General features: G+C 40.5%; 1 protein-coding gene across 2 annotated transcripts; it reads left to right on the top strand.

Annotated features, from left to right (window-relative positions):
* Nucleotides 1–4,717: 4,717 nt before the first annotated feature.
* Nucleotides 4,718–25,002, top strand: IDH1 (isocitrate dehydrogenase (NADP(+)) 1). 2 transcript variants are annotated; one of them, XM_042467873.1, is made up of 10 exons: nt 4,718–4,853; nt 9,304–9,368; nt 11,636–11,763; nt 14,464–14,755; nt 15,296–15,401; nt 19,448–19,625; nt 21,007–21,158; nt 21,527–21,667; nt 22,791–22,953; nt 24,184–25,002. In XM_042467873.1, the coding sequence occupies exons 3-10, from the start codon at nt 11,642–11,644 to the stop codon at nt 24,275–24,277; spliced, it is 1,248 nt and encodes a 415-aa protein (XP_042323807.1). In that variant the 5' UTR covers nt 4,718–4,853; nt 9,304–9,368; nt 11,636–11,641; the 3' UTR covers nt 24,278–25,002. The 2 variants fall into 2 exon arrangements, with proteins under 2 accessions (XP_042323807.1, XP_042323817.1); XM_042467883.1 differs by lacking the exon at nt 4,718–4,853 and having other exon boundaries at nt 9,285–9,368.
* Nucleotides 25,003–25,075: the final 73 nt, after the last annotated feature.

Below are 25,075 nucleotides of genomic sequence, written 5' to 3'. Positions count from 1 at the left end.
TTGTTCTGTTGTTGTCATTATGTCACTGGGCATGACTATGACTATGACTATGACTTATGGCCACCCTCTCCTCTGGTCCAAAACACACTGCAGAAATAATCCAATTTGAGACGGCTTTAACTGCCCTGGCTCAGTGCTAGGCAATAATGGGAACTGTAATTTGTTGCGGCACCAGAGCTCTCATACAAAGGTTAACTGTCTCACAAAACTACAGTTCCTAGCATTGACCCTGGGCAGTTAAAGCGGTCTCAAATGGCATTATTTCTGTAGTGTGTTTTGGACCTCTGTTTTTTAATTATTCAGGGAGGGGTTGGTTTTGCCTTCCTCTGAGGCTGTGAGAGTATAACCTGCCTAGGGTCACCCACTGGGTTTTCATTGCTGAGCAGGATTTTGAGCCAGCATGGTGTAGTGGTCTGAGCAGTGGACTAGACACTAGACTCTGAAGTGGGGTTCAAATCCCCACTTAGCTATGGAAATCCAGTGGGTGAGCTGGGCAAGTCACACTTTCTCAGCCTCAGAGGAAGGCAAAGGCAAACTCTCTTCAAACAAATCTTGTCAAGAAAACCCCTGGATAAGGTCGCCATAAGTCAGAAACAGCAACCTTTCTTAGAGTCCTAATTTTAAAAAGAACTATTATTATTATCATATCACACTGGCTGTGAGGTTTAGCATTCCAGACAAAGGGGAGGAAACTAGCATAACTGAATACTAATCCATATTAAAATATCCCTGTATACAGAGCCAGATAGACTTGACTTTTGACATGTGGAATTTTTTAATTTTTTCCATCTGGGGAAGCAGTTCCATCATGTGATTTTCCGCCTTGCAGTTTCAAGTACTATAGCCTCACTACAGGTTTAACTTCTCCATTATAAATAGGCCACCAATCCCCTGAAAAAACATGCATCGGGGCTCAGAACTGGAAGTTAATTAAACCATTTCAGAGTTCAGAAGGACAGATAGGTGGATAGATTCAATCAAGGAAGCCACGGGGCTGAGTTTGCAAGACCTGAGCAAAACTGTTGATGACAGGATAACTTGGAGATCTTTCATTCATAGAGTTATCATAAACTGAAGTCAACTGGACAACATATATCTGTATATGGATATGATTTTTATAAATCTAATGAGCGACAGCTGGTGATTCCCCTATTATTGGGAATGGTGATCCTGCACCACAATTTGCTGTTAAATGTAAAGGAGTTGCCCAAGATGCTATCAGCACCTTGGATAGCTCTTTAAAATTCAGATTAAAGCCCAGAGAACAGCTGCTGCCCCACTGATCTGGAAGCCACTGAATAGAATCTCTACCTTATGTTCACAAGTATGCCAGCAACTTTGGACAGTGTGTCTCTAAGCATGAGCAGAATATGCTGTACAAAAGTAACTGAGCATATATTCCTCATTTGTACAGAGACTGTAAATACATGCTGGGGAATGGGATGTCTTGCTACACCTCCACTTACCTGCCCAGTGGCAGCAGTAGCCCTACAGGCCCTCAGAAAGAAAAGGCGCTTGTGATGTTCAAATTCTTTCACAACATTATATAGTACTTTAAAAATATATCTATCATCCTAAAAGAAGTGACCAATCATACCTGGGGAAGAACAGCATCACTTTTTTTCTGTAAAAATATAAAGCATCGTTTTGTATAACTTGTGTATGTTAGTTTGTTTAACCATTAATTGGTTTTGAAATTGTGCAGCTATCCAGTTATTGTTGGACCTCAACTCCCAGATACTTCAGCCAGCATAGCCAATGGTGAATGAGGGATGCTGGGATTTCCAGTCTAGTATCTGGAGAGATACTAGTTGTTCACTCCTGCCACATCTTGCATAATACCTAAATTGGTTCTTAATAACTCTCCCTCCAGGACTGGTAAGAGGACAGGGCAATTTCCAAGAGGTATCAAGACTGCACAAATGCCAGGGAGCCATAGTTGGCAAAAGGTCCATTAGTCCAATAATTTCCACCTCAGCTCCACAAAAAACACCCAAATGGATTGGTCCTATCATTCCCATTTCTTCTTTTTAGGAACTGGTTTTTAGTTTCAGAACTCCCAGAGAGTTCTTTTGGTACCAAACACTTGTTATTGCCATAAGATAAACTTTATTGGTGGTAAATGATGCTGCAGACAGTGCATAGCAAAGAAGCATTTTTCAACCCTTTCACTGATAGAATCCAGCATCTATTCACAGTCAAAAGTAGATCTGGGCCCCCCAACTAATTCTACCCAGACTGTCCCCTACTGGTAATCAAATTCAGTCCCCATTGTTGGCTAAATGGAGTCCCTGGACTGGGATGCCCTCCCTTTGGGTCAGTGCCAATAGAAGATGCACTTCCAAGGTTATACAGTGCAAGGACAAACAAACAAAATCAAAGTGCAGAAGCACTTTCTCTCCTCCCCCCACAACTATGCAAACTATGCAAGCAGGTTAATAACAGAGGAAAATTCACTTTCCCATTGCTGTCTAAAACAAAGTTACTGTCAACTCTTTCTCCGCACTGTATAGCTGTTCACAATTGGTCATGATGCTAAGGACACCCAAACCCTTGCAGAGGTCCAAGTCACTAGATTAATAGCGCAGGCAAGGTTTGATAAAACGGTGGCTTGCCTAAACCAAGTGAATTTGTGGGTGAGGTGAAAAGTGAAAAAAGCACGACAAACCAGCTTTCATTAGTAGGCACCACAGCTAACCTGCTTTCATAGTTCTCATATCTATGGGGGGAGAGAAAAGGCCACGTTTGCATTTCACATCCTATGCAATAGCAAACCTGGTGCACAGGGAAATGCAACCAATACCTGATCTGCTGGTATACCTTTACATTACATTGCTTAATTTGTTTATTTTTCCTATTTTGTTTTTATTTAAAACCTTAACACAGATAATCAAGAATGACAGCTTGTGGTGTATAAAATAAATGACTGACACATAGATCTTACAAGTGTACCGTTAAGATGCCAAAGTCCAGCTAGTCAGGAGTATCTTCAGAGGTTCTGCCATAAAGTCTAGTCCAGTGTACTTACATTATCTTTCCAAAATGTCTGTTAAGGTAATGGGATTGTTCAAAGTCTGTCCTTGATAAAATATAGAATATATTGGAACCATTTTTCAACTCACTGGTATCTCCTCATTATTTACTTTACGTATGATGGCACCTTTACATTATAAATTTTTGCTCAATGCATTCAAGATACAGGTGTAAATCTGCATGTTCATAAACCTCTGTAAAGATAGGTGAGAAGGCATTTTCTCAAGTGCTATTATCTAAAAGTATTCCAAAGTTGTGAATACTTCTCATTCCAAATGTGACAGTGTATAGAAAACAGAAACACATATCCATAAAAGCACACATTGATCAGTGTGACATCTTTGATCTTCAAATGCCAAAAGCTCAAATACAGTTCTCAGAATTACTTGTGCAATTTTTGACCTGGGCTGTTCCCCAGAGTAGAAGAGCAGACGTCAGTTGTTTGCACAGTGACAGTATGTCCAATCTGGAGCTGAGATGTCAGCATTCAAACACCAGTTCTGCCATGTCTAGGTAGATGGCACTGGGGCTAAAGATTTGCACATTTCACATTCAGTTCTTTAGGCCATAAAATAATACTGCAAGACTGTTTGAAACAGTGTAATTTATTTTCCACATCTAAACTGATGGTACATGATTATCTTCTTCCTTCTTTATTCAATTTATAATCCACCTTCTTCCCACTACAGGGCCCATGTATATGCACATATACACATGCACATGTGTGTGTGTTGATGTATAACTGTTGTTGTAGTGTGTGCCTTCAAGTTGTTTCCAACTTAAGGTGACCCTAAGACAAACCTTTCATGCAGCTTTCTTGGCAAGATTTGTTCAGAGGTTTGCCTGTGCCTTCCCTTGAGGCCGAGAGAGTGTGACTAGTTCAAAATCACCCAATGGGTTTCATGGCCAAGTGGGGAATCGAACCCTCGTCTCCAAAGTCATAGTCCAAAACTCAGACCACTATGTCACACTTGCTCTCATAGTATGAGCTTGTGGTGTGTATGTGTATACGTGTCTGTTTGTCTTCAATATATATATATATATATATATATATACTGTATACTATATATAGTGAGAGCTTGGGTGGTGTAGTAGTTTGAGCATTGGCGTACCACTCTGAAGACCAGGATTTGAATCCCTGCTCAGCCATGAAAAGTTACTAGATGACCCTGATCATGTCACACTCTCTCACCCTCAAAGGAAGACAAGAGCAAACCTCTGAACAATAGCTTCACCTTAGGGTCGCCATACATTAGAAATGACTCAAAGGTACACAACAACAAATATATTTTATCTCAGTGGCCTTCACATGGCCCCTGGGATAACTTCAAATTTTGCCCGTGTGATAAGGGCCCTGGGGTTTGCCAGGCATGTCCTCCATTCTCCAGGACCTGTCCTCCATTTCAGTCCAGCAGCAGGGATTCCAAAACGTCCTCCATTTTTTAGCATGGCTAAAAGCAGCATACATTTACTTCCATATGAGTGTTTTTTTAGCTTTGGTTTGGGAATGTCCTCCAGCTGCCTCTTAGAGGCGAGGAGGAGAGCTGTGGTTTGGTTTCCTTGTCTGCTAGGCCTCCCTTCTTTATCCTTCCTCCAACTGCCAGGGCTGGGCTTTGTTGGGAAGCCTCCATTGGAGCAATGGAGGCCTGCCTCTCTTCTCCTCCCCTCCTTTCCCTCCCAATGCCCAGCAGAGAAGGAGGAGCTGCCTGCCTAGGCCTCGCCCTTCCTTTAAGCCTGGTGCAGGCATTGGAAAGCCAAAAGCCAGGCTGAGACTGAGAGAGCCCAGCTGGGAGGCAGAGAGACAGAGTCCATCCTTAAAGGTGAGCCAGCCTCTTTGTGGCTCAGGGCTATGGAATCCTGGGAGTTGGGGGCCCAGTGTGGATGTTGCAGCAGCCCTGTCTTGGTCTCCTCCTCTTCCCCCACTTCTTCTCCTTTCTCAAAGGGGGCACCACCTTCAAAGCTGAGGGAGGCTGGTCAGAGAGGAGTGCCACAGAAGGAAAGGGGGAGCCCTGCTGTGTGGCACCACAAAGCCTGAGGCTGTTTGGAAGGGGGCTGCTTTTAAGACTGGAATAAAACCTCCAGCCAGACAGCCAGCCATTGAGGGGATGCCTCGAGGCTTGTCATTTTTCACAGCTGTGTATTACTTATACAGCAGCCCCCCTGGAAATCCTGGGAGGCAGAAAATGGGAGCCTCTTTTGGTACAGTTTCCTTCTGCTTTCTCTTCACATTTATCCCCCCCCCTTCCAAGTTCCTTGTGTTCCTTTCCTTTTCTCCTCTCTCTCTCTCCAAGGTAGAAAAGCAGAAAATACAGCCCCATTTGGGATAATTTCCTTCTGCTTTATATTCATATTTCCCCCCCCAAGTTCCTTCTTCCCAAATTCCTTCATCTCCCTCTCTCTCCAAAGTAAGAAAAACAGAAAATACAGCCTTGTTTTGGGTATGATTTCCTCCTGTTTTCTGTTCACATTTTCCTCAAGTTCCTTATATCCCTTTGGTCTCTCTCTCCCAGGTAGAAAAGCAGAAAATATAGTCTCTTTTGGTACTGTTTCCTTCTGCTTTCTGTTCTCATTTCTCCCATATTCCTCCTTCATTAATATATATGTTTGCCTCCCTCTCTCCAAGGTAGAAAGAGAGAAAATGCACTCTCTTTTGGTACTGTTTCCTTCTGCTTTCTGTTCACATTCCCCCTAAATTCCCTCTTCATGATTTCTCTTTTGTCTCCCATTCAGGGCTATGAAGGGTGTTCACACCCAGTTTTAAACCAATCTAACCTCTTGTCATTTAATGCAGATTATTTCTAGCATGATGTGCCACGCAGTTGGATGCCCAAAGGACATAAAACATTGAGTCTTTGAGGTGCCACAGTATTGTGTAATTTTGACCACAACAGATTAATACAACCCTCCTGGAAACCTTTGGCAGTTACAAGCAGAAAGACAGTCCTTCCTTCATTTCATTCCCTGTGTGGATGTGTGTCTCATTTTGAGTCAGTGTGTGTACAGAAGAGCCACTGTGTGGTTAATGTTCAAGACCAGTTAAATCCAAATAAATGAACATGGTATTTTTGGAGTCTATGGGGGAGAAATCCATTCAAATCCAAGAATACTCAGTACTGCTTTTTAATGGGGCTATAGACTCATTAGATGTGAAAGGATAATCTCTATCAAGTGTGAGGTTTACACAGCATGAATGCTCAAGATCCGGGATCTTAGGTGTAGGTTAGTGTGTCACTGATCTTCCCCTAATACTATGCATTTGAAATAATACTACAGTAGATTTTTCAATTCTGCTCAATCAGGGTGTTGTCCTGTAACGTTTTTATCCTATTTTATTATTATTATGGCCATTTGCCGTAATAAATGAATTTATCAATCAAGGTGTGACTCACATCTTGTCAGCACATTTAGTTAAAAAGACCTTCTGCCTCGAAACCACGAATTTGCTTTGTAGTTTCAGTTCGCCCTCTTTGTACACTAATCTCTTATCTTGATTCTGCCAATATGTAATCTGCTCCCTGCTCTTTCTGTAAGATTGGAAGAATTTTTGTGTTGGCTTCAGGGAAATCTAGTAGCTCACAAAGGAGTACCTATGCTTTGTTCACGAACGAATTACATTTGCTTTTTTGGTGCAGTTTTTCAGCCTATTTTGCTAAAAAGGAATGCTGTTTTGCTATCTCTTTGGCGTTCTACGTTTTTTATTTGTAATAATAGCGCAACATAGATGGAAATGTTTAATGCCTGCTGTGACTGAGTGATTTGGGAACCATCCTCTCTGCCTTCGTTCTTTGCAGTGCTTCATTCTGGGTTTGTCTCTAGAGTAAGCAAACTGAATTCTAAATGTAAATCTAATCAAATCGGCCACATGACACACTGTAAGACTTTTTAAAAGATTTTTAAAAAGAGCAGATCTTTGAACAGATTTTTGAAACGAAGGCCATTACCTTCCACATATTTGCCTTTGACAATCAGTGTGAAATCTGTGTAGAGTTCTATTCATGTTTTTTAAAACTGAGAATAGGGGAAAGGTGAAGAGAAATCTGTTGGAAGGCCAGCAGGGGGAAATGCTTTAGTAGAGATGTTTAAACTAAACATTTGCACTTGGAAAGAATGGCAGAAAACTCTTGAGGAAGTGAAAATGCCACAGAAAGAAGGAAAAATGGCCAGTTACCAAAAAGTAAAAAAGCCCTAACCATTTGTTCTGGTGCAAATTGTCCTAGCTGACTAACATTAACCATTCCTTTCATCTGTTCAGAACATACTTCATTTTCAAAACTAGCCTGTTGCTCAGCATTTTTGTGACGGGAAATACGACTTAAAAATCTAACAGCAGCCAATCTTTGTTTCTCCAAACCTACATATACATATTCTGCAGAAAATTCTGTCTCATCCGTACAAGCCTATCATCTTTCAATTATAAATAATTTTTCTTCTGTCTTGCTTCCTCAAATCTTGTTTTAGGAATGGATTTCAGAGTATTTGATATTTCAGTGTTCTGTATTTCGTGTCTGGGAGTGGTTCCTCCCTTGGCAGGTGGCCTACACCTTAAAGTCAACTGTCTGTATATGACCTGCTCCAACTAGTACTAACTCCTGCTCCAACTAGTACCTAGTCATGTTTTAATAAGAGAGAGAGAGGACAAGGTTTTTGGCAATGGTGCCTTACACCATTTTCACTGGTGTCATTTTTAGACACTAGGCTCAACCTTCTTTGTTTAAACTTCTTCTGTTTAAATTCACACTATATAGCACTGTTATTGCACTATTAAACTGCCATGGTTACTCTATTTCAGAAATTTCGCTTATAGATAGAAGGCTTTGTCTGGACAGTACTCCTGGTGCCACTTGTAGGCTCTTGGCTAAATTTTCTTCTGTTTAAACAAGGGCCATTCATACTACAGAAGTATAGTGCTGTTACTCCACTTTGAGACTGTCAGTCCTAGGATTCCTAGGACAGAACCATGCCAATTAAAGTGGAATAATAGCAATATAACTGCGTAGTATGAATAGGCCTCAGAATTTAAACATCTTCTCCATTTTGGAATCTGAACATCAGCTGGGTGGGTTTTGCCACTGTATAGCTGTTTTTATGCATGTACAGTGTTTATTTTGTTTTTACCTTTGCTCAAGTCTATGAAAGGTCATTCTGCCAGCTTCTTTCTTTCAAGTAGTCTCAAAGTTGCTACAAGATCCCTTGGCATACTGGTTTTCCAGACTAACACAGCTATGTCTTTGGAAATCCTCTTGTTAGTAAATGGTAGTATAGAAATGTACAGTATGAAGGCAATACTGGGCCTCTCCATGGGAATCCTTAAAACAACTTGTTTTTTTTAAAAGTATTTTTAAAGAACAATTATTATTTAACCTAGTGGCCATAAAATCTAAACTGCATTTTGCTACTTAATTTTTTGATTCAGTCCTATATTGATGTAGCTTTACACATTAATGCAAAAAAGTGGTTTAAACAACAGGAGCAACAACAAACCAGTTTAAACACACTAAAACCCCCAAACAAACAGTTTTGGGGGGTGTTTCTTTAAAGAAATTGTTTCCCCCCCAACCCTGATAGGTGCAGTTGTAGAAAAATAAACCCAGTTGCACAAACAAGAATGCTTGGCTGTATGGCACAAAAAATGGTTTCTGAAACTTTGAGGAGTCAGACTAAACAAGAATAATGTTTGGGTTTTGCATCAAATGTTTAAAATTGAGTATGGGAAACTTTATTTCTTCTGAAGAAAAAAAATGCCAAGTCATTGCTCTTTGTTGACTGTCAGTAGCAACAAATACCTGCAGGGATTATAAGTAAGCCATGAAATCTTTTATATCACTACCTTTGTTGAAAGGGATCAAGGTGCAAGTAGGAGCCGTAACTCCTTATCCCCTGGACTTGAATCTCTTGTTCTGAATGAAGAGTCTTGCTTTCAAAAACTCCCTTTTAGCACCCAAAACAGTACAGGAAAGTAGGGCAATATCTGTGCTGGCTGTACATTTTGTGTTGTGATACCTCAAAGTTGCTTTATTTGGTCAGTTTGTGTTACTTTTGGAAGCCTGCTTAATTCAGAGAAGTTTCATTGGTCTGAATGGGCAATATTTGAGCTCCCATGTCAAACACTACCACTTCTATAGAAAATGTACTTTGGACCTTTGGCAAATGTGGGCATTTAGTGCTGTACCCAATATCTTGCTTTTGCATAAGCGCTTGAAAACTATTGGACACTACGGGTAAGATCCAAAATCTTACCTCTGCTAACAGAAGGGCCCTTTCTATCTGTAGGTATCTCCAGTTACGGGAAGGGTGAACAAACTGGTCTTCTAGGCTTTGGAGGGACACAAAAGCAGGTAAGCACACCTCCATCATGCCTGGGCCCCAGGGGATTATGAGAGACTCTCCCTCCAGATTCCAGTTGCTATTGATCTGGCTTTGGAGGGAAAAGAAGAGCAACTGGCATCTGATAAAATTAATCCCCACCCCTACTACCATTCTCTTTTCCCTGTGTATCCTGTCTTATTTAGATTAAAAGCCTGAAAGTAACTATTTAACACTCAAATTAACTATTTGAAAGCTTCTCTGGAAGCCTTTTTGTCTGAAGTCTGGAATATAAATACTTTAAAATAAAATAAAATACAGTGGTCCCTCCACATTCACTTGTTTAGGGGTGAAGGACCCCCGTGAATGTGGATAAACTGCAAATAAAAACACTATTCCTTTTACTTGACAGAACACCTCTCTAGGTATCTCCAGGTCCTCCAGTGCAACTTTATGGTCAACATCTGCCATAGGTTGGTTGCAGAATCATTCTGTAGGACCTACAAATGCCTGGAGAAGTGTTTTCTCTAGGAACCTCTAGGTTCTCCAGCACAACTCTATGGTCAATCTCTGGCAAAGTTGCACTGGAGGACCTAGAGTTTCCAAGAGAAAACACTTCTCCAGGCATTTGTAGGTCCTACAGAATGATTCTGCATCAAGGCCGCAAATAATCACATCCGCAAAAGTCAAGGCTGCAAACGTGGAGGGCCAACTGTAATAGACTTACATCAGACCTACCCAGCATAGTTAATGATAAGGAATGCTTAAAGTTGTAGTCCAACAATCATACTTTGCTGATCCCCAGCAACAGAGGAAAGTAATTGCAGAATGGAGGGGCAGCAATCTTTGTCACAGAGCCCTCCACCAGTACTCTTACCATCACTTCCCTCCTCCCCAAATCTGCTCTGAATGGTTGGTGGAAATTCCAGAAGAATGGAGGAGGAGAAACATCCTTGTAGGATAGGTGGTAAATTACTAAACTGCTCCCCCATCCTTTCCATTAGTGGGGCTGTTTGGGCAGAATTCCTTCAGAGAATGCCCCTGCCCTTGGAAAAGAAGTTGATCCTGCATAAACGAAGAAGTGGTGATAATATTTTATACCATTGCTTTAAAGAAAGTATGCAGGAACCTATTCACTGAGAGAAGCAAAGCCTTCTTAGTAGCTCCTGGAAGCACCAGCTGAGCTCAGGAAATAAAACCTGCACTGGCACCTACCTTCAATCAAAAATAGCAGGGACTTCCCTTCCCATTTGCCAGCAGCTGGGAAGGGAAGATGTGATGCCCCAGAGTCTGTGTAAAGGGGGATGTTGAATCTCTATCAAACCATGTGTCAGATCTCAGCATGCTACACTAAGTCTACAGGCTGAGGTCCACTTTCTGTGTTATAGCCTACTCACTGTACAGATTTGTGTGGCTAGAAGCCACATGGAAATGACAGCCTTGGACCACATTCGTACCTCATTTGTGCGGATACCCTGTACAACTCCAACAGTGTTTGAAACATGCATTGTATATTGTGTGGCATTGCTAAGATTGCATAGATAGTAACTATGTAACGAAGCCCCACAAGTGAACTTCTGATTCATAATTAGCACTACACCTTTCCATGCTCACAGAAACTCTAAAAAATCTCCCAATATTTTATTAAGAATGACGTTTACAGAACCAGTACAAAGCTTATATTAGTACCAGTTCATAGGTTGGTTTGGTCTTACCTTGAGGACCAATTTGAGATTTCCTGGTTAAAGAAGGGAAAAAATTAAAGAAACAGAGGTGCTGGGGAAGGGCTGATTCAGAAAAAAAAGCAGTCTTTCCTGTTGAATGTGACTGTTACCTGCTAGAGATTCTATTTTTACTAGGAATATAATGAAGATTCACAAATTTTCTGATCCTTGAAAAGGGAGGGTATTTAGATGTGTTGATCTATCCCAAATAAATTGTCAGTCACCGATTTCAGCACTTTTTGTGTAGACTTAACAATGGGTTTCTTGCATAGAATGTGGTATTTGTGCAAAGGATAGTGTTTTTCATAATAGCATTTTATTCACAAAAAGCACTTCATGACATCTTTGTAAAAAAAGTGCCAAAATGTCAGAGATTATCCAAAAGAGTAGGAAAGCGTGCACAATCTCTTCCAGCAAGGAAAAATATTTATTTGATTGATTGATTGATTGATTGTTCGTGAGCTCTTGGATGCAAGAATGAAATAAACCATCTGTAATTTTTACCTCTTAGGTGTTACCATAATCTGTTTTGCCTAGTATGTTGTTTGTTTGGATTCTCTTCTTTTTCCTGTTAGGCCACAATGTCTAAAAAAATCCATGGCGGTTCTGTGGTTGAGATGCAGGGGGATGAAATGACACGTGTAATATGGGAACTGATCAAGGAAAAGCTGATCTTTCCCTATGTGGATCTGGATCTCCACAGGTACCTGCAAGCCTTATGAAATCTTCTATATTGTTGGAAAAGGGCAATTTATTACATGTGGTGGTCCATCATTACTCTTTGTGTGTGAGAGAGTATTGCTTAACCTTTTTGTCTTTTCTTTTTCACACAAAACTTTTCTGTGTAAATTACACTCCATGTCAGCAAAAACTGTGTACTTCCTCCCTGTCAGGAATTAATTCTGCTTCTATAGCAATTATTACACAATCAGTATATTATTATAATATATTACATATGTAGTAATTGTGTTGTAAAAGCAAATTCTGTAAGTGTTTCATGACTGTGTCTTCAAGCTTTTTGCAGATTCTCTTGCCTTTATCCATTTTGCTTCCCAGAATCTAAATCGGCCTTCCTTAACCTCCACATGTGTTGGATGATAACTTCCATCATCTCCAGAGAAGAGAGCTGTTGGCACTGTTGCCTGGCCATGATGGGTGTTGTGGTCTAACACTTCAGTACAGCATCAAAATGGAGAAGACTTGTTCACAAAATTAAATTGTACGTTTCTTACCTTGTGAACTTTTATAACTGCCCAGTATGAAGCTCTTTGGAAGAGAAAAGTCCTGTGCTCATGGTGATGAAGCCTTGTCATTTAAAAACCAGGGCTTCAGGTAAACTTAAAATGGTTACAAGTCATGACTCGGGCAGTTATTCTGTGCAATGCCCAAGGCCTACCCAGCTGGGATCCCTTCTGATATAGCTGCAAGGCTGCTGCCATTTGTTTTCAGCTATTTCCAATTGGCTCTGAGGTTAACTAGGAAAGGTGAGTTGCCATTTTTTTCCTAGAAGGGCTCCTGACCCTTTCCAAAAAGTCTGTGATTGGCAGCACTAGAACTAATATAACACTATGGGTGCATCTGCACTGTAGAAGTAATGCAGTTTGACATTAGCTTAAGTGCTATAGCTCCATCCTATGGAATCCTGGGATTTGTACTTTTACAAGGTCTTTTAGTCATCTCTACCAAAAAGTGTTGGTGCCTCACCAAACTACAAATCCCAGGATTCTGTAGGATGGAGCCCTGGCAGTTAAAGTAGTGTCCAACTGCCTTCTTTCTACAGTATAGATGCACCCTGTGTTAGGGAAGAACGTCACCTCTCAATGCTATAGTCTCTCATGTAAGTTTTTAATAACGCAGGGATTCTGTCACCAGGGCCAGAATTGTTGGGGGGAGGGCAGGGTGAATTAATAGCAATGCTGCAAACAGGTTAACATCTCATTTTGAGCTACTTAGGCCTAGTGCTCTACTCCAGTCCCAGCCTTTTGACTCTGGACTCAGCGTAGTCCAAAGTAGCAACGCTCGATGCAAATGTTACAGCTACCCAGAATACATTTTCCCCTTCTATTGCTGTTCCTTCCATGATGTAATCTTCTAAAGATGCACCTCACTTGACTCCATTCTCAGAGCTTGGAAACATTACTTTTTTGTACTACATTGCCAAAAATACCATAGTTGATGGCTGGAGGATTTTGGGAGCTGTAGGCTAAAAGAGCATTATTCAAGCTTTGTCCCTTCCCCCTCCATTTTGTCCAGGCAATAGAGATGATGTCAGGACCCTTGCTATTCCCAAGGCCATTGACAGAGTACCCTTGAGCAAAATCTGTTAAGTGCGTCAGTTGCAAATGAAACACTGGAATCTTTGACCTTTCCTCCACATGTGCTTGTACTTTGGTTTTTATTCTGAATACTCAGCCACCTGCCTAACAAGATATGCCACTCTGCTCCTGCTGACGCTGCCAAAACAATCAGCACCTGATAGCATAGCTAGGCAATCCCACACATGTGGTGAACTTGGAAGCATGTTAATCCTTAAAAGGATGTCAAAATTTTTGTCCTAGAAACAAGGTGGGATCATGCATTGCTCACTTGTATGTGTGATGTAGTGACTTCAGCATAGGACTTAGAATTTGGAGATCAGGGTTCAGTACCCCACTTGGCTATGGAAACCCTCTGGGTAACCTTGGATGAGTCATACTCTTTTAGCCTCAGAGGAAGGCAAAGGCAAATCCTCTGAACAAATCTTGGCATAAAAACTTCATGATATGCCTTAGGGTCACCATAAGTCAGAAACAACCTGTAGGCACATAACAGTTTCTAGACTCTAAATGTGTATCAGGTCTCTGAAAAACTAGGAGTAGCTCTGAATAGGATACATTGATATTAATTAGTGTACCAAATATTTTCTAACACCTCCATCAGTTGACAAATGCATAGAAAATTAATGATGCAGTCTCTGAAGGACCAGATTAACTTCTGGAATTCTACATATGCTGTATATGCAGTGGTCCTTCAAAATTTCTTACTGCCCCCCCCCCCCCCCCGCATTTATAAACACTCAGTTCTTAGTTCAGTATTTCTACATGTAGGCAATGATACCAATATTATGCTGTCATTTGGTAGCTGTTAATTAAGCCATTAGGAGGTTATTTTAGTTGTCTGACAATTTTTTTCCAATTTTCTTAAATCTTTTTAATCCTGAGTATCTAGGATTTCAACTCCCAAAAGCCCCAGCCAGAATGAACATAGGTTTCTGGTTATGATGTCCAAAATATCAGGAAGGCCAGAGGTTGAGAACTGTGGATCCAGGGCACAGTACTTTTTTTTTCTTGGAATGCTTTTCTAGGGCACAGTACAATTTTTCTTGTATTTTACAAGTAATCATATTTTGGGGACTTCCTTACAGCTATGATTTGGGCATAGAGAATCGTGATGCAACTAATGATAAGGTGACAGTGGAAGCTGCGGAAGCGATAAAAAAGTACAATGTAGGAATCAAGTGTGCCACAATCACCCCTGATGAGAAAAGGGTAGAAGAATTCAAGCTGAAGCAGATGTGGAAATCTCCTAATGGAACGATCCGAAACATTCTAGGGGGTACTGTCTTCAGAGAAGCCATAATCTGTAAAAATATTCCCCGTCTAGTATCCGGGTGGGTAAAACCCATCATCATTGGCCGTCATGCTTATGGAGACCAGGTGGGTATCTCTTGCAGCTTTTTCTACTTTTGTGGTTTGAGGTAATATAAGCTTTATTTGAGTAAGGATGTAATACACATTGTGAAATAATACAAAAGATAGAGAGCAGAATGCAATTACAATTTATGTCTGGTTGTCATAAAACTCATCTGTTACAGGCTTTTAGTAGGTTTGAATAGTGTTGTGCTGCAATTTTTGTTAATGATTAAAATAGACTGAACCATGACAGAATCTGTGCAAACTACTACTGTGGTTCTTGGCCTTAGTGCAGAGAGCATTTCAGTGCTTTCCCCAACTTTTTCTTCCCTCTAAAGGCAGAATAATGGAAATTTGATCCCATACATTTATGGCAGTGGGGGGTCTTGTACTGTTTTAATTATTGTACTATTTTAATGATGTACATGGCTTTGTCTTAACAAAAAGCGGGATATAAATAAAAGTTTTATTATTTGTTATTATAGTAGATTAAACACAAAGGGATGCCTGCTGTCTGCATGTTGTTCATCACTCACCATTTTGTTTGCTGTTTTTCTCTTGCAGTACAGAGCCACAGACTTTGTTGTTCCTGGCCCTGGAAAGGTAGAGATGATCTACACACCAAAGGATGGAGGCAAACCTGTAACCTATTTAGTCCATAACTTTGAAAGTAGGTATTTTGAAGTAACCACAGCATTCATTATAAAGATATTTGAAAGTGAAGAATCCAAAAACCATGTAAGAGAGAAAAATGAATAAAATAGGATACTTTTATTCTTCAGACACTGCATTTTGGAACATAAGAATCTAATAATTAAATCACTAGCCTTAAACAAGAGATAAACAACTGGGAACCTCCAAAGCAAATCTTGTTCCCCATGAGGTATCCCTTGCTCTTCCCACTCCCAAAGAGGTTGACATGGAGATGAGGCTGCCAAGTAGTTGCATAGCAAATGACTTGCTGGCTATCAATTTTATCAGATGGCCACAGTCTTTTCCTCTTTCTGACCTTCCAGCAAAACTGTTTGCAGAGCACACAAAGTAATGTTCCTGTTTCGTATGTTTTGTTCTGGCAACTGTCACAATTTCTCCCAGTATCCTCAGCCCTGTACTTCTCTGCCAGAGGCAAAGGTGCAGCCTGAGAATTCTGATTACCTGATGTTGCTTTCTTGTTGTGCAAATACTTGTGAAATTTTCTGTGATTTCAAAACTGACCTCAGTTGTGAAACCTGCTTAGATTTACATCTATCAGTGTCTTACTTGAGCACATCTGAGAATATAATACAGTTTGGGGTAATTTACTACTGGTGGATTGATCCCACTAACATTGGAGTTTTGTAAGGTGTGTTTCCTAAAGAGGGAGGAATGCCATGCTCTTCATTTTTTGAACTTACCAGAACCTCTTAGATACAATGCTGGAGGAAACTTGAATAAACATGGAAAGTGTTACGGCTCTTTCCGTTTTTTAATATTCAGTCCTGTTTATATGCTACAATTGACCCTCCAAGAATGGGGGCATTATATCTCTAAGGAAGGGGCCAAGACTAAAAAGAGTCAGCCCCCACCCCATGTGCCAGCCTTTGCCACACTTTATAGAACTTAGTTGCTGCCACCACTGCCATTTGTATCTTGCCAGGAATTCCAGATCCATTTGGGTGCCACAACCACTGTTGAATCTCTTTCTCTTTTGTTTTGAAATGAAACCAGAGCCACACTTCAAAAAAGAAAAGAAAACTGGCATCATGACCTATCTAACCAAAGCTTCCATGACTGCTGGCTTCTGTGTAGTCTAGTGAGCAGCTAGAACACCAGATGAGGCAGCTGCTGCCTGCAGGCAAAGGCTGGGCCATGTGAGGAAAGGCATTACTACTTTCACTTCTCTGTCTTGGGAAACATGGCAGAGATCTGAGGAACTGCTGAGATCTGGTGAAGCCTTGTGATCTGTGAGGCACTTTCTCTGTAGTGCCACCCAGCTAGGACAAGCAGTAGTTGCCAGTGGTACAGGACAAAGGAGAGGCAGGACAAAGTTACTTTTTTTTTGAAGAACACATCCCAATATTTAATAGCACAATTTATCTCATTGCAGTCAATCATTACTGAGATCCCCCCCCCCCCGCTTTACTCATTACCATTTATCTTCTTCTGGGTTTGGAATTCATCTAAAAAGTAATGTGGTTTTATAGGAGGGGTTAAAACTCAAAGCCTCCCCTTGACCCTCAACTCATAGCTATTATTTGTTACTCAGAATATAAATTGAATGAAATTGATCAGTTTTTGTAGTACTTCAGCAAGGGAACAATGGTAAATCCTTGTATAATAATAATAATAATAATAATAATAATAATAATAATAATAATAATAATAATTGTCACAGTAATACCATTACTTGCAATGTGTAACTTTCAGGCTCTGGCCAAGGAGGAGAGGGCAGCAAATGCCTTGCAGTGACCAGACCATAAATAAACTACTATCTCTCAGTTTGTCACTGTTTCTAAATCTCCTTGCAGAGCTGTCTTATGGATTCCTTAGGTATGTAAAATACTTGGACCTCTCCAGATACTTTGGCACTGCCTAAAGTAGTGGCTATCTGGTGACTGGTTTATTTGTTTTGAAGACATTTGAGAGGGTGAAGCTCAATCACTACACAAAGTTATCAGCTTTCTTACTGCTCTGAATTAGGGCAATCTTGTGGAAGAGAGTTGCTAGGAGACTGTGTTTGTGCCAAGTAACAGAATTGATGTTGCAGCCTACTGAATAAACAAGAGGCTTCATTCATCTAAGCAGTGAATTAGATACCTTTAACCCTTGACTGCATCTGAATATTTGCAGTGTTTTCCCCTTCAGCCCAAAGTATATGGTAGTGTTATTTATATGGACATGTGATGAATGCTATATTAAATTATACATGTACAGTACTGTGCATCAGGCAGTGTAACAAAAAGAAGAAATTGGTGGCTGCACCACAATCCTTAGTGTTATTACTGTAGTCACTCTCAATAGCATTATGGCTATGAATGAACAGTTGTAGGCTGTGTGCCAGCTTGCAATTGTGACAACTAGAGCCTGGTGCTTGGCTGGCATCTCTTCAAGCATCATGAGGATTTTCTTGTTTTGTTTGTTGGTTTGCTGAATTCCCAGCCACTGTAACTTGGTTGTTTGGATTTTGTCAGATGTATTATGTTTTTTAAGTGTAGGAAATCTCAAAATAATCTTGACAGTATTCTTGTAACATCAGCTAATATTATTCCAATACAGTATCTATTTAGGGTGCAAGAAATGTTTATTGTGATAGCAGTGAGCAATTACTGGTGGCTGAAGAGGTATATTTACTCCCTGCAAAACTTTGGAGGGTTGCAGCCCCAACACTATGTCCCCTACCCTTGAAATATTATTAAAAAAATACTTTCCCTTGCAAAAACAAACAAACAAACAAACAAAAAACACACACACAACCTACCTCACATATATATCCTATGTTGCGGAGCAATTTGGCCTTGTTTATAGGGCTCCCTGAGCTGATTAGGCTCAGGGGGTGCCTAAATTTTTCGTTTTAATAATATTTGAATGATATTTAACCAGGTACACCAGAAATCAATTTAGGAGATGTGGTAAATCATTTTTAGCCAAGTCGTTTTAGCTGGGAATGTTTGAGTCTTCAAATGCAGGCTTTCTAGGCATATTTCCTCACTCCTCCTCTGAAAGTGCACAGAGTTTCATGGCTGACCTGAGAACTGAAGGGAGACTATCCTGAAGAGATGACTATCAGTCATCCTCCCCCATTGATAGGCTTTCTCTGAAGGTGGCATTTCAAAAGGGACAACTGTGGGGGTTTTCATAGAATCATAAGAGTTGGAAGAGACCACAAGGGCCATCCAGTCCAATCCCCTGCCGTGCAGGAACTTTGGCCTGTTACAGACTGCCAAAATAAAGCTGCTTTGGGTCTCTTTGGAGGTATGCTATTTAAATGATGCATGGGTCCTAAGAGTCCGGAGGTCGCACTAAAGCCACAATCCATTCCTAAGCACTGGAGTGCAGCTTTGGTGCAGCTTCCAGATTCTTAGGGTGCATGCATCATTTAAACAGCATACCTCCAAAGAGACCCGAAGCAGCTTTATTTGGCAGTCTGTAACAGGCCTTAGTTATTTACTTTTGTTCTTTTACTATACAAGAGTCATGATCAAACCATACCTTAAACCCCTGTATGTTGTAAGGTTCAAAGATAGATGAGATGATTGCCACAAGACTCTGAAAATACCCATTAAGCTTACTTTTTTTGCACGACCAAGTCAAATGTGAGGCCCTTTCACACTACACAAGTTATAGCACTCTGATCCCACTTTAACTATGGCTCCATCCTATGGAATCGTGGGACTGGTAGGTTAGGGAGGGTCCCTTGGAAACCTCAGCCAGAGATTCCTCCTCTGGTCCCTCTGACCCAACTAAAACTCCAGGAGGATTCCACAGGAGGAACCGCGGCAGCTACAATGGGATATAATAGTGCAGTAATATTGCAGTGTGAGCAGACTTGTGGTTGCCTCTCATTCAGAGTGCTATATTTGCATGATGAAAAAAGCTGTCTGTGATGGCTGATACAGCCTGGTTGTATGAACACATATACAACAAGGTGTTTTAAGAGAGTTCTAAATGACTCTGCTGTTTTATTATTACACCTGATTCCTATTTCCTTTGCTCTTCCTCTCTTTCTGTGATATTTAGGCGGTGGAGGTGTGGCTTTAGGAATGTACAACCTTGACCAGTCTATCAAGGACTTTGCGCATAGTTCTTTCCAGATGGCATTGTCTAAAGCCTGGCCTCTTTACATGAGCACCAAAAACACCATTTTGAAGAAATACGATGGCCGTTTTAAGGACATCTTTCAGGAGATCTATGAGAAGTAATAATATTTTGTTACGTGATATATTTTCATCTTACAGGTATATCTCTGTTCAAAGAACTGAATCATTTCCTATAAACCACAATAGGGTATCTGGAGTTGTTTTTGTTTTCTAAGTCTCAAACATTTTTCTTAGGGCCTTTTTTTTTAAGCCAGTGGAAGCTGAAATTTTATTGGAACTTGTGGTTTTGGGAAAGAGCTGACTTTCAGATTTAAAATTTAGATGTTACATAAATTGCACAAAAACAGTAAAATGTAGGGAGAAATGGGCGCTCCAACTTTTCTCATGCTTTTTGCTTCCATGCTAACCCCTCTTCCCCCAAGAGACTGCCCTCACCACTGTAGCTGCCACTATTGCACTGTGAACTGGAAGAAAACATTTGGCCTAAACTCTTCTCTGTGTCCTAGCCAAAGTTTAGAAAGTTATTTTTGCAAATGCATTTGTTACAGTTGTAGTTGAATCTCAAAATAGTTATAATTTTAGAATGTGCTTACATTCATGTTTTTTGGGGGGAAAGCTAACATTGTTAGTTTGCCTAATTGTAGTTTAAAAAAATCTGGGTTCTACAAGTAGCTGGACTGTGGTACAGAATATACTTTCTTTCCATCTGCTTCAACATTACCTAGTTACCCACAACAGAGTGCAAACAATTACCACAAGCCAGCACTTGAGCTGTGATGTTCCTCCTCTACTGTTCAATAAGGCCATAATGGAAGAGTGGGAGAGGGACATGCCTGACAGCTGGTGCAACCATTATTTGATGACTGTGGAAAATTGATGGTGGGTCTAAAGCCCTTTCAGTGGCTGAAACATAAACTGTATGTATAGATGACCTGTGATGACAGTCAGACAACACATATAATCTCCCTTATCCGGAATTTCAAAATCCAAAATATTCCAAAACCCAAAACTTTTTTTATGGAGGGCAGATAGTGACATCTTTGTTTTTGATGGGTCCATGTACACAAACTTTGTTTCGTTCACAAAAGTATTTAAAAAGTCTGTGTATAAAACTACATTCAGGTTATGTGTATAAGGTCTATATGAAACAAAAGAATTTTGTGTTTAGACTTGGGTCCTATCTTATTATAGTCAAATACAGACATTGAAAAATCCCAAACACTTTTGGTGCAAGCATTTTGGAGAAAGGCTCAACCTGTATAAGGAACATGTTAGCCAAATGCAAGCAGAAAATATTGCATAAAAACACAGTATACATATGTGTGGAAGTTATTTAAGATATGTTACCATTCTCTGTGGTAACACATCCTACCACTTTCTCTTTTGGCAAGATTTAAGTTATTTTCCTGTCTTCTAAATAGTTGCATATACTTCATCTCTAATTGCCACCCCTGACATTCTATGTTCTGTGCTCTTCAGGGAGTACAAGTCACAGTTTGAAGCAAAAAAGATTTGGTATGAACATCGGCTGATTGATGACATGGTGGCTCAAGCCCTAAAATCCGAGGGAGGCTTTATCTGGGCCTGCAAGAACTACGATGGTGATGTGCAGTCTGACTCAGTTGCACAAGGTATGCCCCACTCCTAGACTGATACACTCTCCAGAAGTATGTTGCAGTACTTTAGAGGGGTAGGTGACTATGAACAGAGTCACTTGATTATTTTAAGTGCATCAGGAGAACCCGGGTAGCTCGTAACAGGGCTTGTTTTTGGCAGACTGTGTCCTATCTTTGATAAACAGTGAAGGTCCACCCCCAGCTCAAAATCATGTTATATAGAAGGCCTGTTTCTCCAAATCAGTTGACATCTTGAGAACATTCTAGAGTATAGGCAGTCAGTTTGACTTGTCTAACTTCTGCATATGACATGTTGTATGTGTGTTTTTATACTACCCAGGTTTCCAACAACAGCATTGCTCACTTCTCTTTCTCATGTCCAGGTTATGGCTCCTTAGGGATGATGACCAGTGTCCTGATCTGCCCAGATGGCAAAACAGTTGAAGCTGAAGCTGCTCATGGAACAGTGACTCGTCATTATCGCATGTACCAGAAAGGACAAGAAACCTCTACTAACCCCATTGGTAAGCTGCTTTAACTTCCTCAGTTCTATCTAAATGAGATGTGAAACATATTTAAATGTCATGACATGCTGCAAATGGAACACAGGTCGTAGTCATTTAAGTTCTGTGATAATATCATTAAGCCCTAATTCTAAGCATCTGTATCCTTAGGAACATCTGACTGCAAAATAATTCTGTGGCTTGTAGCATAGATTGCACAGCATTGGTGGTTCATGCAATACACATATACAGCAAATGTTCTCGCAAAAGGAAGAAAAAAATTGCAATCAGAAAAGTTCTTGCTTCCAGCCTTTGAAAACTTAAATTCATTTCATCATTGTCTTGCCTAAAATATAGTGTTCATTCTACACAATTCATAGCAAGGAATGTCTATATACAGTGGGCCCTCAGAATCCATTGTGGTTTTGTTCTGGAACTTTCTGCAGATACCAAAAACTGCAGATGCTCAAGCCAGTATTTAACATTTAAAATTACCTTGGGTAACAACGCCCAGGCACTAGAAAAGCATCCGTCCTACAGTTTCCAACCTTCCCATCACAAAGCCTCTGCCAGAACTTCAAGTTCCTTGCCACCTCAGGAAGAGGCAGCAGAAGGAGTGGGGCAAGGAGATGTATTGGTGGGAAATGGGTCTAAAATCTATCAAAGGCTTCTTTATGTGAAGGCGGGAAATGGAACGAGGCAGGGGTTTAAATATTGGCAGCAGCTTTGTGGTGTGAAGGTGGGAAAGAGAATGAGGAAGAGATTTAAGTTCTGACTGTGGTGGGATTGACTTCTATGGGGGAGGGAGGCATCTGCTTGCCTGGGTTTTGCCTCAGCCTCCGCTAGTGCCCTGGGGCTGCTTCTTAGCCTGGCCATCACAGGTTAAAAAGAATTAAATGTGTCTTCCTTTCAATCTGTAGTTGCTCAAATCCACAGATATCAAACCTGTGGATACCAAGGCCCACTGTAAAACAACTAGGTCTTGTATGTCAGGAAAGAGGCTGAGCGGAGAGTTTAATTCATGGTAAAAACCCAAAATAGATTGTGAGGTACTCTTTGGGGGAAAGTAATCCATCTGAGCATTATCACTTTTTCTCTCTACCCCTCCCTCTCTCCATCCCTCCTTTTGCTCTGCCATTCCCAGCATCCATTTATGCCTGGACTAGAGGTCTAGCTCATAGAGCAAAGTTGGATAAAAATACAGAGCTCAAGAACTTTGCCACTGCCTTGGAGGATGTCTGTGTAGAGACCATTGAAGCTGGCTTTATGACTAAAGACCTGTCTGCTTGCATCAAAGGGTTACCAAAGTAAGTATGAAGGGTTGAGGGATGCATGAAAACACTAAACATTATGCATATGCTAAATCATTAAAATATTTGTTTAAATATATACACACCCCATCCCAAACATTATGAAAGCCAGGTGGAAAAATAAAGCTACACCAAGGGAATGTGTTTTAAAAACAAATTCAGTTAGCATGTAAAAACAGTGCACTTACAAAATCTAAGTTGCATTTAAGGCCCAAGATACAATATGGTACTTCTGTACCCAATTTTTTTGTATCAAAGCCCTGTAAAATAGGAGTTTCTTCTCTTCCGACTCCCATGGTACCCAAAATCTGTTCCAGAGTGCTCCCCCTTCAGAAATGGGTGTTATTACAATCTTGATAGAGTTCAAGCCAGAACAGATAGGCCAGAAAAGCCAGCTTCCTGGAGGGCATGGCATTTTGATGCCACATGCCCCCAAGATGCCCAGCCAATCAGATAGAGGTGGCTTCAAACTGCTCTGGGGCCATGGCGTTTTGATGCAGCACACCCCCAGAGCTCATGGATGTCACCTGGGGGTTGTGCCGGAGCCATCTAAGGTGACCCTTTGCTGGCCCAAATAGGATTTGGGTTGGCAGTGGAGGGCAGCTTTGGTACCACAGTGCTTGCCATGGTCCTAAAGTATCTTCAGTGGGGGCAGCTCCTTCATGGCGGTCTGTTTTGGCCCTTTGTTTTGCAATACAGATACGTGCCAAAATTTTAGAAGTTCTCAGAATCAAAAATGGAAATAAAAGTCTCAGCAAAAATTGCAGTGCTTTAAGTCAGCTTTGAGTATTAACTGTCTATCCTTCTGCTGCAGATTGTGAAAGGGTTAGGTCTGTTTCATATGATGAAGTAGCAGCATATGACCCACATAAATGAAGATAGATTTAAGTAGCTTTTCATTTCCAAAAATACAAAAGCAATAGATTGCATTATTCATGTTTTTATTAAGAAAAAAATCTCAAATTTGTATTAGATCAAAGCAGTGAATTAAGATTCCTGATCTCACACTAACTATTTTCCCCATCAACAAAATTAGACTGATTGAATCAGTTTGCTATGCCAAAAAAGTGTGTGTAATAAAGGTCAATTCTTTTCCACACCAATTTCCTGACCTCTACCCTACCACCATCATCTGATAAAACAGCCAGTTTTTTGGAATACTGTAGTTTGAAATAGTGCATTTTCATTACACTTATATGCTTGTTCTGCTTCTCTTTTCTGTGTCAGTGTGAAGCGCTCAGACTACTTGAACACATTTGAGTTCATGGATAAACTTGCGGAGAACCTGAAGGCAAAGCTGTCTTCCCAGCCAAGACTTTAAGAGCCACCCTCAAGAATTGCCGTGGAAAGATTTGTCTGCCAAATGAATTATTTACATTGTGCTGTAGCACAGCACTTCAAAATATCTGAAGAATACAATCTAAATTAGAAATATGTTTCAATTCTCTCATTACCAAGTTTATGGGCGTGTTTTTTTTAGTGAATAAGTTCAGTGACTGCCTCTATAAATTATGCCCCCATCACTAGCCAGCCAACCCCCCCGCCCCCCCTTATGATAAGGAAAGAAAATCTGTTTTAAACAATAAAGTGGGTTTTGGTTTCTAACTGGGTATAAGCTTCGCACTCAACTGTATAAGCAGTCCAGAAGTCTGACAAGCCACTTCATGAGTTAAGAGCGAAACCACAGTATGCCTGGCTAGGTGTAAGAGGATTTTACTTACCAGTGGGGGGAGATAAAATTTTTAGTTTTCATTGGAAGCACTGCTATAGTGCACAATGGCACTATATATCCGTCCTTATATCTAGTTGCTAGTCTGAAGTGCAGGAATGAATGTAACTTCTGAACTGCAGACACCTGAAGAGCAGGGATGATAGCTAGGTGCATTTTGAAAAGGTACAATTCCTCAAAATGTCTTTCATCAACTGTTTAAACATCCTTTTATTTTGTTACTTCGGTATTGAATGCTGTTTGGTATTAAATACTATTTTAAGGAGGGTTGTTTTTTAAGGAGGGGATGTTTCACCTAAATAAATCATTAATATCCATGGCTGTGTATTATATTTGTGAATGGTTGGGAGACACTCTTTTAAGTTATTCTCCATATACTCATGTATACAT

This window comes from Sceloporus undulatus, chromosome 1 (genome assembly GCF_019175285.1).
Source record: "Sceloporus undulatus isolate JIND9_A2432 ecotype Alabama chromosome 1, SceUnd_v1.1, whole genome shotgun sequence".
Lineage (NCBI taxonomy): Eukaryota > Metazoa > Chordata > Lepidosauria > Squamata > Phrynosomatidae > Sceloporus > Sceloporus undulatus.
This window is presented reverse-complemented; position numbering and strand designations above follow the sequence as displayed.